Genomic DNA, 13,464 nt, shown 5'->3' on the forward strand with positions numbered 1-13,464 from the left:
GCAAAGGCTATTTTATTGGGGGAGTTGCTGCAGAAGTAAAGAACTGCCTCAGATGACCTTGAATTATGTCAAATTCAGGTTTAGCAGTTAATTAAATTTTGATTATTCAGTGCACCAGTCAGCTGTAACTTTAAAATGTTATGGTTTTCAAAAGTTCGTGATTGTTTGACACTTGATGTTTAATGAATAGCTTTCCGAGCTGAAGAAAAATCTCGCCAGTATGAAGTCTGAAGTCCAGGAAGCTCTTCAGAGAGCAAATACAGCTCTTACCAATGAGCAGCATGCTAAACGGGACTGCCAAGAACAAGTAAGTTTTTATAAGGCCTATCCAGACACAGGATATTGTTGATAATTTATGTTCCATCTGTAGCCTTATTGGAGTTCACCGATTGGGTCTGCAGACAGGAGGAAGGAAGTCAAATGACACCGAGGGTTTGTTCAGAGAAAGAGTTCTTTATTTCTGCTCTCCGGAACAGCAGAAAGGCACTTGCGTCGTCAGTCCACAGCAAGTCCAAAGAAATGAGAGATTACATGCAGTATATATATCCTCCAGGCACCCTCTCCCCCTTCCCCAGGAATCCAGCCACGTCAGCTTGTGCACGCAGGTTGACATCACAGATGTTCCTGCTCCGGTATTCTTAACCATAAAAGGGTATTACTTCCTGTACTTCTGACCATAAAAGGTTGTTCCTGTTTCCTATGCTTGCTCTTGGAGCAAGAGGTCATCAACTCCCAAGAACACACTCTGGTGCTGTTCCCGAACTAGGTCTGTGTGTCTTTGTGGTCAGGATGGGAGATAAGGCACAGATGTGTCTTCCCTGTTCTACTGGTACAGTCAAGGCCATCCTTGCCGTCACGAACTGATAAAGGAGAGGGCTCTGAGCACTTGTTTATACAGCTGGGTTTTGGCTCAAGAGCTCAAGTGAAAGCATTTTAGCTAAGGAAAAATAGGGATTTTGGTGCAGTTTCAAACTGCCTGCACAGTCAGTTTTGGGTTTGGGAAACCCATTCCTTCACACTGATTTTTCATGACTGTGTTTCTCATAAATGAGGATTGTGCACTCACGCACTGCTTTTGTACCAGTCCCATTGATTGCCAACCTTTTTTCGGACCAGTGGGCACATTTTGGTTCTGTAAAAGCGTGTGGCTGTCACAGGTGTGTGGTGTAACACAACATGAGTGCTGTGAGTGTGTGGCATAACACAAAATTGGAGAGTGTGTAGTCATTGCTGCTTACACCTGCTTAGGAAATCAGCTATGTCCTCCTGGTTCCTGATTGTGGAGATCACACAATATTTACATTTCCTTCTGCCCTCCCCCAAAATGCTGTTGATGTGTAATAACAGGGAGCATTCCCCAGTACCAGGAGAAATATACAAGATGTCCACACACCGCACAGATTACAAGCAAGCACTGCATCTCTCACACACACATACAGTCTCATTCTTTCTCCATGCGCACACATGCACAGACACACACACACACACACACACAAGTACTTCCCATATATAGCTGCCTCTGTCTGCTCAGATGTAGTTCTCCCTCTCCGTCTCACAGACCCTTCATACATGTAGATCACACACTGCTAACATACCTGCCCCCATACTCCACATACATCTCCCCCAAACAGTATATACCTCCCCCTCTTCCCCTTTCCCCTCCACCCACTCACCCGCTCTGTCTCACAAACTACACACATACCCAGAACAAATATTCATAATACCTTCCCGTCTCTTTCACACACACCAAGCACACAGACACGGCACCTCTCTCCATCTCTTCCTGCCCAGGTACATCTCTCTCAATTACACATAGAGACCATGTGTGAACAACCTACCCTCCGCTTTCAGAAAAGCTCCTCCAGAGGCAAAGAAAGGTGCCTGCGATCTCCCAAAAAGATCCCCCCCCCCCAGAAAACTAAAAGGAAAAAGGGAAGGCCGCCAATCTGACACTGGCTCTCTGGTAGCTCGGGAACACTAAGCGAGTTTACAGGCACCAGGTTGGTGTTCCCTGCACTAGCCTAATAGGAGTACAATGGTACCTTGGTTTGCGAACAGTCTGGTTTGCATACGTTTTGGATTACAAACACGTCAAACCCGGAAGTGCGTGTCCCGGTTTGCGAACTTTTTTTTGGGATTACAACCCTTTTTTTATTATTACAAACAAATTTGGAAGGAGAAGGAATTTGCCCATGTGAAGACCATCAGGGGGAAACTCTTACACATATGGTTCTTAAATGTAAACTATATGTTGATCTCCGCCAGCAGTTCCTAGATCAACTCTGCATCCCCAAATGGAAACCAGAGTTAGAGGTCATACATTTTCTATTATTGGGGAATAAACAAGAGCTCATCAAGTTAGTGGCTAAATATCTCTATCTGGTTTTTTGTCGTCAAAATACATTGCAGACGTCTGATCTCCCTGGAGACCTAGAGCTGTAACGTTAGACTGCTTTGCCTCTTTCATTTGACAAATGTTTTGTGTCACTGGGAAGGTGGGAATTCTGTATTGATTTGCTATGGATGTTTGTATGTGATGCCAATAAGAGGTTTGATGATGATGAAAATTTTGGGGGGAGGCCCCATTGGCAAAAGAGTGCCTTGGGTTACAACCTGTTTTGGTTTACGAATAGACCTCCGGAACGGATTATGGTTGTAAACCAAGGTACAACTGTAATTGAATGTTTAGTTTATTGAGTGTTGGTCTGCACTCATTGAAAATGTGAAGCATCAGTGTCTTCCTTTTTGTTAGAATGACCCTGTAATGCTATATCACTTGGGAACTTGTATGCAAGCTTATGTAATCAGTGGGCTACTACAAAAAATAAATCTGTCTAATCTAGAATGCAGTGGTGGAACACTCTTGTATCCTAAATTTTAGGAGAACCAGCAAGGCTACTTGGAATAGGCTGGGTTTTGTTTTCTCCACTTAAACTTACACACCACTTTAGTGACAAAATGAGAACCTTTAAAGTGCAGGAGGCCAAATCAAGTGAATTGAATTCCTTCAAAGTTCAGAAATGGTGATAGCTGGGTGTGTGTTTTTTAACAGGCCAAGATAGCAGCGGAAGCACAGAATAAATATGAGCGGGAGCTGATGCTTCATGCCTCTGATGTTGAAGCCTTGCAGGCTGCCAAAGAGCAAGTTGCTAAGAATTCCACAATAAAGCAGCAATTGGAGGACGCGGCCCAGAAAGCAGAAGCTGCATTGCGAGAGGGCAGAGCTTCGTGGGAAGAGAGAGAGAGAATGTTAAAGGTAACTTTTCCGGCTGTACAGGTTTTATACATACGTGCAATCCTGAAAGCAGGTGACATTAAAAAATAAAATAAAATCTTCTGAAATGATCTGCTTTCATATTCTCTTAAAGGATGAAGCTTCTAAGCTGGCTTCTCGCTGTGAAGACTTAGAAAAACAGAATCGATTGTTGCATGAACAGCTGGAAACTCTCAGTGACAAGATGATGTCTTCAATGAAGGAAGGCATGCCAGGAGCATTAAATGTGTCTCTCACTGAAGAAGGAAAATCACAAGAACAGATAGTGGAAATCCTCAGGTGTGTTATTTAGTGTATGGATCTGATGTCATTCCCTAAGGAAGCCAGACTATCCTCCACCAGGGCCAGGGCTTTTTCAGTGATGGCTCCGACCTGGTGGAATGCTCTGTCCCATGAGACTAGAGCCCTGCAGGACTCGATCTCCTTCCTCAGGGCCTGTAAGCCAGAGCTGTTCTGCCTGGCCTTCAATTTGAATTAGCCTGATCCTGTATTCCCTTTTCCCTTGCTGGGACCTCACATTTAAATTCTTCCCTAGTCTCCTTGCTGGCCCTAGTAGGACCAACTTGGCCAGTTAGCCCTGGTGATCATTTGATGTCTACTGACATGGGTGGTTTTGTTTTTCCCCATAATGACCCCTGAATTTTTGAAATTTATTGATATTGATGTTGCATTTTATGTTGTATTTTATGCTGTTATTAAGTCACATTTTAATCAATGTTTTATATTTGCTGTTAGCCGTCCTAAGCCTGGTTTTTAAACCAGGAAGGGTGGGGTATAAATAATATAAATTATTATTATATAGTTAACTGGCAAAGTAATGAACCACAGGAGTGCACAAAGTGGGTATTCTCCAGAAAATGTGGACTACAAAACCCCAGAGAACACGGCAAGTGATGATAAAGTCTATAATCCACAACATCTGGGGAGAGCACCATATTTATTATTACTGTTATAAGCTGCCCATTTGACTGGGTTGCTCCGGCCACTCTGGGTGCCTCGCAACAAAATATTAGCTGTACCCTGCTTCAGGGCCCATTTGCAAATGTTTCAGGGGGATTTTTGAAATGCCTAGTATTTGAGCAGATTTGACGAAATCAAAACTTCTTCCCATTGGTATAGAAGGTCATCGGGTTGGGATTTTGCTCCACCTTGTGGTCGAAGGCAGGGGGTAGGCTTTTGTGGTAAGCAGATGGCTTTTCAAGAATCCGGTTTGCTTTCCTTGTTTCATTGAAACAATTGTGATTTTTCTGAAGCAGTTGAAAGAGCCGTATTCTAGGGGTCAGGAGGAAGAAGCAAGATCGTAAACGCACTCCTTTCTTGCACTCAAATCCTCGCCCGGTGTGTCTTCTCCCTCTTGGGTATCTTATGTGGCCATTGCTAACTGAAGGGTGCTCCTAAACTCCAATTCAGAAACATGGCTTAAACCTTAACTAAGGGTAGTGTAATGGTTATATGGGGTTGCTCGTGCGTAAGTTGCCGCCACTCCTGGCTAGGTAGCCTGGTTAAACCTTTCCTGGCTGGACAGCCCTTCACTTCGTGGCTGTTCAGTCGCTAGCAGAATCCGTCAGTGGGCATTTCTTGAACTTCTTCCAGCAAAGAAGTTCTTTGACGCCAAGTCTACGCCTACTTTCCCTGCGCGGAAGTTTTCTGCGCAGGGTGGGTGTGGGTAGCGGAGGACATGTGCTCTCCCCTCTGGTCTCCTGCGAAGAGTCCTGGAGCCCTCTCTCCGATTCCCCCATCCGCCCGCCTTTATCCCTGGTGTTACGCTGATTTCCTTCCCCAGCCGCTGAGTCCCCTCTCTCCCTGCTTGGCCCTTCTCCGGCATCGCTTGGGAGCCCTGCCTCCACTTCTGGCTCCCATGTCAGTTCCCTGACAGGTAGCAATGCACACACACACACACACACACACACACAGGTAACATAGGATAACACAGTCTGACAACCCACTTTCAGATCCTAAACTATATGATCTCGCACTGTGTCTGCATTTGCCTGTAATAACATTATAAGGCCAAAACAAATCCCAATATTGATTGGTCATGTTTCCCAACTTCCCTTTAAAACCCAGCAATTTTTAGCTTTGTGGGATAACAGTGTTTTGTTGAGGCATTTAATCTCAAGTAGTGCTTCTTTCCACCGCAGGTTTATACGCAGAGAAAAGGAGATTGCAGAAACGAGGTTTGAGGTGGCACAAGTGGAAAGCTTACGGTACCGCCAGAGGGTGGAGCATTTGGAAAGGGAGCTGCAACAGTTGCAGGAAAGTCTGAATGCAGAGAGAGAGAAAGTGCAGGTATGTATGCATGTGTCCCTGGTCACCTTTGCTTAGATGCTAACAGAAGTATTTTCCTTTGTATATTGACACTTCAGAGTCCTCCTGGAAACATTCCTGTCCTATTGACAGACATGCAGTTTATTAGGAGTGCTGCTTGTTTTATTTGTAATATCTGGAGAACACCTCTGGCTTGCTTTCAGAAACACAACTGTTGTTACATACAAGGAATCTGAGATAATTTGCCTGTGCCAAAACATCTGGTGTTTGAAGTGAAGATGAATGCTTAGATTTCAGTTGGCTTCTTTAGAAAACAATGAGATTCCTCTGAGAAGATTGGCGGTGGTGGCCAAGATTCCCTGGAAGACCACTGGTCAATTCTTTTCTCTGCATTGCAAAGCCACAAGGAGTGTGGGCTGTGTTCATGCAATGAACCCACAATTCATATGGGTGAAAACCCAGGCTACTGTTCTATGAGAACTGACTGTGACAAATGGATGCTTCAGAATGTTTGTGCAGCAGAGATGTTCATAGTTTCATTGATAAAGCTATAGACAGTTTTAAAACCACTGGATTCATGTAATGGGCCAGAGGCTGATCGGTACAGACACCTGGTAAGGGCCTGGAGTAGGAGAACCTTGTTAGAAACCACAGTGGCCTTTCATGTTTGAGAATTGTGCATATTATATGCGGGTGGCGCTGCGATCTAAACCACTGAGCCTCTTGGGCTTGCCGATCAAAAGGTTGGCGGTTCGAATCCCCATGACGGGGTAAGCTCCTGTTGCTCTGTCCCAGCTCCTGCCAACCTAGCAGTTAAAAAGCATGCCAGTGCAAGTAGATCAATAGGTACCACTGTGATAGGAAGGTAAACGGCATTTCCATGCGCTCTGGTTTCCGTCACAGTGTCCTGTTGTACCACAAGTGGTTTAGTCCTGCTGGCCACATGATCCAGAAAGCTGTCTGTGGACAAATGCTGGCTCCCTTGGCCTGAAAGCGAGATGAGCGCCGCAATCCCATAGTCACCTTTGACTGGACTTAACCATCCAGGGGTCCTTTACCTTTTTTTTTTTTTTACCTTTTATTATACAGTGGTGCCTTGCAAGATGAAAAACGCGCAAGACGAAAGAGTTTTCCGTTTTTTGAGTCGTTCCGCTAGATGAATTTCCCTATGGGCTTGCTTTGCAAGACGAAACGTCTTGCGAGTTTGTTTCCTTTTTCTTAAAGCCGCTAAGCCGTTAATAGCCGCTAATAGCTGTGCTTCGCAAGACGAAAAAACCGCAAGACGAAGAGAGACTCGCGGAACGGATTAATTTCGTCTTGCGAGGCACCACTGTATATAAATTGCTCGCTCTGACAGTTAACTTTGCCGAGCTAACAGTGTTAATGAATGCACTTAATAGTTTCCCAAGTAAATTACAATGGCCCTCCAGATCGCATCTTCCTGAAAACGTGGATATTGATACACATGTTTGGGATTTCACTATTGTGTTGAATTTTAGGTGACAGCGAAAACAATTGCTCAGCATGAAGAACTAATGAAGAAGACTGAGACCATGAACGTTTTGATAGAAACCAACAAGATGCTGAGGGAGGAGAAAGAGAGATTGGAACAGGAACTGCAGCAGATGCAGGCAAAAGTCAGTATGAATTTTAAATCTAGCTTTCAAAACCCTAAAACACAGAAAACCACAAATTATTGAGCAAAATGAGAAATTACAGAATATACACTTAGTTCCCCACTGTGTCAAACCATAATTTACAACCTACAGTAATCTGAGACCTTTGAAAGTTTCAAATCAAGGAGCTGTTCATTCACTGAGACACGACGTTAAACTCTGGATGTGAAGATTTTGGCTGTACCAGGAAACAAAGTCACTCGGAAGTAACTTCTCAACCGTTATGTGTTCAGGTGCGTAAACTGGAAGCTGATATCCTGCCTTTGCAAGAGTCTAATGCTGAACTGAGCGAGAAGAGTGGGATGCTTCAAGCAGAGAAGAAGCTTTTGGAAGAGGATGTCAAACGCTGGAAAGCACGGACCCAGGTGAGCTTACCTTGGATTCAAGGACTATTGTTTTGCAATGCCTCAACAGGACATTTCTCCAGAGTACAATAAGGAGGTCTCCACTCCAAGATGGGTGAAAATGTTAGAAGACTAAGAAAGGGGAATAAGACAATAGATATGGTATAAGATTTGGGGCAGTTTTACACTTTTGCTTAGATGGGAAGTAGGGAAGCATTTAAGAAAAGCTAAATGGCATGAGGAGGGATATTTGCACTAAGGTAATTATTATTGGGTGCTCATGGAAAGATAAGTATTGATCAGAGTGAGGGAGGATGAAGAGGGAAGGGATTTTTCTCTTCCTTTAGGCAATTACAAGTAGGCAGCAGTCCTGAATCACATGAAGTTTTCAGAATGTGTGTTGCTGTGTGTTTTCGCTTTGTGGATACAGTGGTACCTCTGGATGCGAACGGGATCCATGTATATAGCTATACATTTGTATTATATTTGTTATCTTTCTATAAACCACTTAAATACCCTGCTGATACTAAGTGCAATATAAATATACAAAAGAAACCAGATGAATAAGATAAATTGTAAAAAAAAAAAGCTCGCTCATAGGTAAATTTCTTCTTGCAGCATTTATTGAGCCAACAAAAAGATACAGATGTTGAAGAGTATCGGAAGCTTCTTTCGGAGAAGGAGGTGAACACCAAACGCATACAGCAGATGAGTGAAGACATAGGCAGGCTTAAAGCAGAAATTGCAAGGTAAATTTCAAAGAATGTCTTAAAATTTCGGAAATGCCAAATACTTGATGGTCGAAGCACCCGTTCCTATCAACATTAAGTTCTTGTTCAGCAGTTATTCTAATCCTGATATATTTGTTCAGCCTTTACCACAGGTGCTGGTACTAGTAGCAGCAGTGGATTCATACCATAAGCAAGGACCCTTAATTTTTATTTTCATACCTCTTTTAAACTGCTCGCATTTTCCAATAATAAAAGGCAGCAGTATACAGAAAGTAGCTCTCTCTGGTTTCCGTTGAATTAGAAGTTCTTTCAATTTTTGTTAAGGTCAAATGCTTCACTGACAACAAGTCAGAATCTGGTCCAGACCCTCCGAGAAGATCTGGCAAAAACGAAAACTGAAAAGGACACCCTTCAGAAAGATTTAGACATTAAACTGGCTGACATCCAAGAGAAAGTTAAAACGATAACACAGGTCAAGAAAATTGGACGTAGATACAAGACTCAGTATGAAGAACTGAAAGCACAACATGACAAGGTAGATTTTAACTTCTGATAAGTAAAATGGAAGAGCTATTCCATATTAAATTTTTGTAAATTCATTTGTAAATTCTTCATTTTTGAAAATTGTGCTTCTGGGGAGGCTGTAGGAATGTAGAATGTTTGAAGTTTTATTCTGTTTAGTATTCTTTTGGGAGCCACCCAGAGTGGCTGGGGAAACCCAGCCAGATGGGCGGGGTATAAAAAATAAATTATTATTATTATTATTATTATTATTATTATTATTGAATGTACAACCTGCTGTAATTTTAGTTAATAGCTTGCGTAATACCGATCCCATTCACCAACGCAGATGTTTACTTTCCAAAATTTTAGGTGATTGCAGAAACATCAACTCCGTCTTCTGCAGAACAGCAAGAGCAACATGCTTCAGACAAAGAAATTCAAGAAGTGAAAGAAGCTCTGAGCCAAGCTGAGACCAAGATAAAAGCCTTGGAAGGACAGATTGAAAATTTACAGAAGGTGGGAGAGACCTTTCTGAGGTCCATATGTGTCTGTAGCCAACTCCCAAAATGAATAATCAGCTTACCAAAAATAGCGAAGTGGGATGCTGTGCTTGTATGATGGGGAACCAAGTTTAGATCCCAGTCATGCTGTTTCAGCTTAACGTGCCTTAAAGGGATAGTCCCAGGTGTGCTGCCCTGAAACCATTGGGGAATAGTAGGTAGTGGTGAAAAAATATCATAGAAAATCGTTTGTAAGTGTTTCAGAAAACATTACACCACAGGGAGAAGTTACCTTTAGAGTATAAAGGTAAAGGGACCCCTGACCATTAGGTCCAGTCATGACTGACTCTGAGGTTGCGGCGCTCATCTCGCTTTATTGGCCGAGGGAGCTGGCGTACAGCTTCCGGTTCATGTGGCCAGCATGACTAAGCTGCTTCTGGCGAACCAGAGCAGCGCACGGAAACGCTGTTTACCTTCCCGCCGGAGCGGTACCTATTTATCTACTTGCACTAGACGTGCTTTCGAACTGCTAGGTGGGCAGGAGCTGGGACTAAGTAACGGGAGCTCACCCCGTCGTGGGGATTCGAACAGCCGACCTTCTGATCAGGAAGTCCTAGGCTCTGTGGTTTAACTCACAGCGCCACCCGCGTCCCTCCTTTACAGTATACTCAGATTCAAACACCCAATTCTCTTACAGCTCTTAGATTGTCTAGGCTCTTTTCATAGAAAGCTTGCGCTACTTCACTAATCACCCAGCGATTGAAAGCAATTCTGTATCCTGAAGTTTCCATGTCTTGCTTTCTGTAGACACTCGGCGAGAAGGACACCGAAGTGAAAAATCTCCAGGAACAGGTAGCCCAGCTTCAGTCAGAGGCTTCCCGTCTTCAGCAAGATCTACAGGAAAAAACATCACAAGAGGAGCAGCTCAGGCAGCAGGTTGCTGAGAAGGAGGAGAAGATGAAGAAGACGCTTCTGGCTGCCAAGCAGAGGATTGCACAGTTAGCAGGTGAATTGCCTGGCAGTTCTTTCAAAGCAGTTGCCATTTTTAGTTCTTCGGCATAAGGTTTTTATGTTGCCGTAAGGTTCCAGATTACAGGACGCGTGTTGCACTGTGGGTTAAACCACAGAGCCTAGGACTTGCCAATCAGAAGGTCGGCGGTTCAAATCCCCACGCTGGGGTGAACTCCCGTTGCTCGGTCCCTGCTCCTGCTAACCTAGCAGTTCGAGAGCACGTCAAAGTGCAAGTAGATAAATAGGTACCACTCCGGTGGGAAGGTAAAGGGCGTTTCCGTGCGCTGCTCTGGTTCACAGTTTTTTCATGCTGGCCTCATCATCCGGAAGCTGTCTGCGGACTAACGCCGGCTCCCTCGGCCTGTAGAGTGAGATGAGCGCATAACCCCAGAGTCGGTCACAACTGGACCTAATGGTCAGGGGTACCTTTACCTTTAAGGTTCCAGCTACTTGATCAAGGTAGAATCTTGCATAAGAGAGAGTCCACTTTGTCAGGTTCACAAAATGATTTCAAAAGTGTGTTTGTATAAACAGACAGATGCACATGAAATCAAATCTAATCCTATTTTCTTCTCCTAAAATATACCATCCTTTATTGCTGCTGCTTTTGTAAACATGGCTTAGCCCTATCCTATCCAGATAATCAGGAGTTGTATTTGGTAAGGGGATAGGGAACTCTGCCAGCACAGAAGCCCATCTCATAACCATGCATTGAATGCTGCATTATTTCACAGTAGAAATAGAACTGGGAGTCAGTTGTCCCAGCAGGACTAATGGGCATAGTTAAGCTTGCAGGAACCTGCCAGGAAATAATCCTCCTTCTCCTAAGCTAAGTGCTGTAGTATGAAGAGGAGAAAAGCAGCTGTATCTGTTTACTGATTAGGCCAGAGCTGTTTGCAGACTCTCGTTTCCTGGTAGAGCCAGAGCCAGAATTAAGGCATGCTCTTCTCCCAGAGATGGCAGATTTGAGCCGGCCCCACGTCTGGGTAGGAGTTGTTTGTGATTAGTACCAGTATTCTGTTAATTCAAGGGCCCTATGTATAGAGCTCAGCACATGTTGACGGAAACTTGGAGGCTGCGTCCTCTTGAGTGGTGTTCTGCTTGCATACACGCTCAGGCCACTGTGCAGATATAATACCCGACATAGATTTTGGATTGGAGGGGGGTCCTGATCCAAGTCCCCTCTCCTTGTAGCCCTTGAACATTTGCATAACACCATGTTAAAATGGAAATGTTGAATACAGTGGTACCTCGGGTTAAGTACTTAATTTGTTCCGGAGGTCCGTTCTTAACCTGAAACTGTTCTTAACCTGAAGCACCACTTTAGCTAATGGGGCCTCTCGCTGCCGCCGCGCCGCTGGAGCCCAATTTCTGTTCTCATCCTGAAGCAAAGTTCTTAACCCAAGGTACTATTTCTGCGTTAGAGGAGTCTGTAACCTGAAGCATATGTAACCTGAAGCGTATGTAATCCGAGGTACCACTGTATTAGGGGACCTGCAGGGACAGAGCTCTTCATGAAAATGCTGTTTTCAGAATTCCTGTACAAAGAGGCATAGTAAGGAGTTTTGACTTGCCTTCCTATACTTTAATTCAGGTGCGAAGGAACAGCTGACCAAAGAAAGCGAGGAGTGGAAACAAAAGAGCGGTGCACTGGAAGAGCAGAAGACTGAGTTGGAAGTGCGGATGAGCGCACTTAAATCGCAGTATGAAGGCCGCATTTGCCGCCTAGAGAGAGAGCTCCGAGAGCAGCAAGAGAGGCACCACGAGCAGCGAGATGAGCCAGCAGAATCTACCAATAAGGTAGGGACGCGGGTGGCGCTGTGGTCTAAGCCACTGAGCCTCTTGGGCTTGCTGATCAGAAGGTCGGCGGTTCAAATCATCCACGCAATGAAATGAGCTCCTGTTGCTCTGTCCCAGCTCCTGCCAACCAGCAGTTCGAAAGCACACCAGTGCAAGTAGATAAATAGATCCCGCCTCGGTGGGAATGTAAACAGTGTTTCCATGCACTCTGGTTTCTGTCACAGTGTTCGTTTGCACCAGAAGCAGTTTAGTCCTGCTGGCCGCATGACCTGGAAAGCTGTCTGTGGACAAACGCCGGCTCCTTCAGCCTGAAAGCCACAACCCCATAGTCGCCTTTGACTGGACTTAACTGCCCAGGGGTCCTTTACCTTTTTTTAAAAAAACTGATAAGGTAGACAATTTGTGCAGCTCTAATTTTGTAGTTTGATACCAAATTCCCATCCACTAAAGCTGCTAGTAGATTAGTTGTGGTGGTTGAGGGGTATGGATTTTTGAAGATGGCGTAGAATCATAGAATTGTTGAGTTGGCAGGGACCCTAAGGGAAATCTAGTCCAACCTCCTGTAGTCCATGACAGATGAATATCCAGCTTCTGCTTAAAAACCTCCAGTGAAGAGTCCACCGCCTTCTGAGAATAAATCAATAAATCTGTAATAAAAACACAAATGTCAATATTCTGATAATAATTCAGTAGAATGCAAGACTTAGCTGCTATTTCATACAATCACTTGCACTGATATTTTGAATCCTTACTGAAGCATTTTGTCCAATAGGCTCCGGAACAGCAGAGACAGATCACCCTTAAATCAACTCCTGCTGCAGGTGACAGAGGAATGTGAGTTCTTGTGTTCATTCTTTCATATCTCTGTCGATCCTCCCCACTCTTGTTTTATAAGCTGCTACTAGCACAGGGCGATACGAAATTAATTGTCTGAAACCAGTATGACGGTCAAACTACAATACAGGTTTCCGACTTTCTGAGCTAGTGGTATATTGCGGTTCCCCAGCCACTGGCAGCACAGCTCACTTCCCCCCTGCCAGCCTGTGCTGTGCTGGCAGCAGCCTGGAACCCGTGATGTATCTATTACCAGCTCAAATTGCCTTGATCAGGTGAGCAGGGGTGGGGCTTTGTTAACTGCTCCACTGAGGCATGGGCAGCCATTTAAGAAGCCCTCTCCTGGGGGCTTGATCAGCTGAGGGACTGGTAGACGGGAATGGGCTGGGTGTGGAGCCTAGATACTTTATACATTATAGCCGCCTCTGTTCTACACATTAGGGACGTGGGTGGCACTGCGGTCTAAACTAAGCTTCTTGGGCTTGCCGATCGGAAGGTCGGCGGTTCAAATCCCCACGGTGG

General features: G+C 44.5%; 1 protein-coding gene across 2 annotated transcripts in view; it reads left to right on the forward strand.

The window, feature by feature from the left end:
* Positions 1 to 13,464, forward strand: part of TPR (translocated promoter region, nuclear basket protein) — a 64,078-nt gene that overhangs the window by 29,169 nt on the left and 21,445 nt on the right. For both annotated transcript variants that reach the window (XM_081914792.1, XM_081914793.1), the window contains exons 23-34: positions 191 to 307; positions 3,053 to 3,256; positions 3,369 to 3,553; positions 5,416 to 5,563; positions 7,042 to 7,179; positions 7,452 to 7,583; positions 8,181 to 8,311; positions 8,618 to 8,828; positions 9,167 to 9,313; positions 10,105 to 10,303; positions 11,903 to 12,108; positions 12,881 to 12,942. In XM_081914792.1, the coding sequence (XP_081770918.1) occupies positions 191 to 307; positions 3,053 to 3,256; positions 3,369 to 3,553; positions 5,416 to 5,563; positions 7,042 to 7,179; positions 7,452 to 7,583; positions 8,181 to 8,311; positions 8,618 to 8,828; positions 9,167 to 9,313; positions 10,105 to 10,303; positions 11,903 to 12,108; positions 12,881 to 12,942 (1,880 nt within the window). The remainder of the gene's footprint in view (positions 1 to 190; positions 308 to 3,052; positions 3,257 to 3,368; positions 3,554 to 5,415; positions 5,564 to 7,041; positions 7,180 to 7,451; positions 7,584 to 8,180; positions 8,312 to 8,617; positions 8,829 to 9,166; positions 9,314 to 10,104; positions 10,304 to 11,902; positions 12,109 to 12,880; positions 12,943 to 13,464) is intronic.

This window comes from Podarcis melisellensis (genome assembly GCF_964234715.1).
Source record: "Podarcis melisellensis genome assembly, chromosome: 6".
NCBI classification, from domain to species: Eukaryota; Metazoa; Chordata; class Lepidosauria; order Squamata; family Lacertidae; genus Podarcis; species Podarcis melisellensis.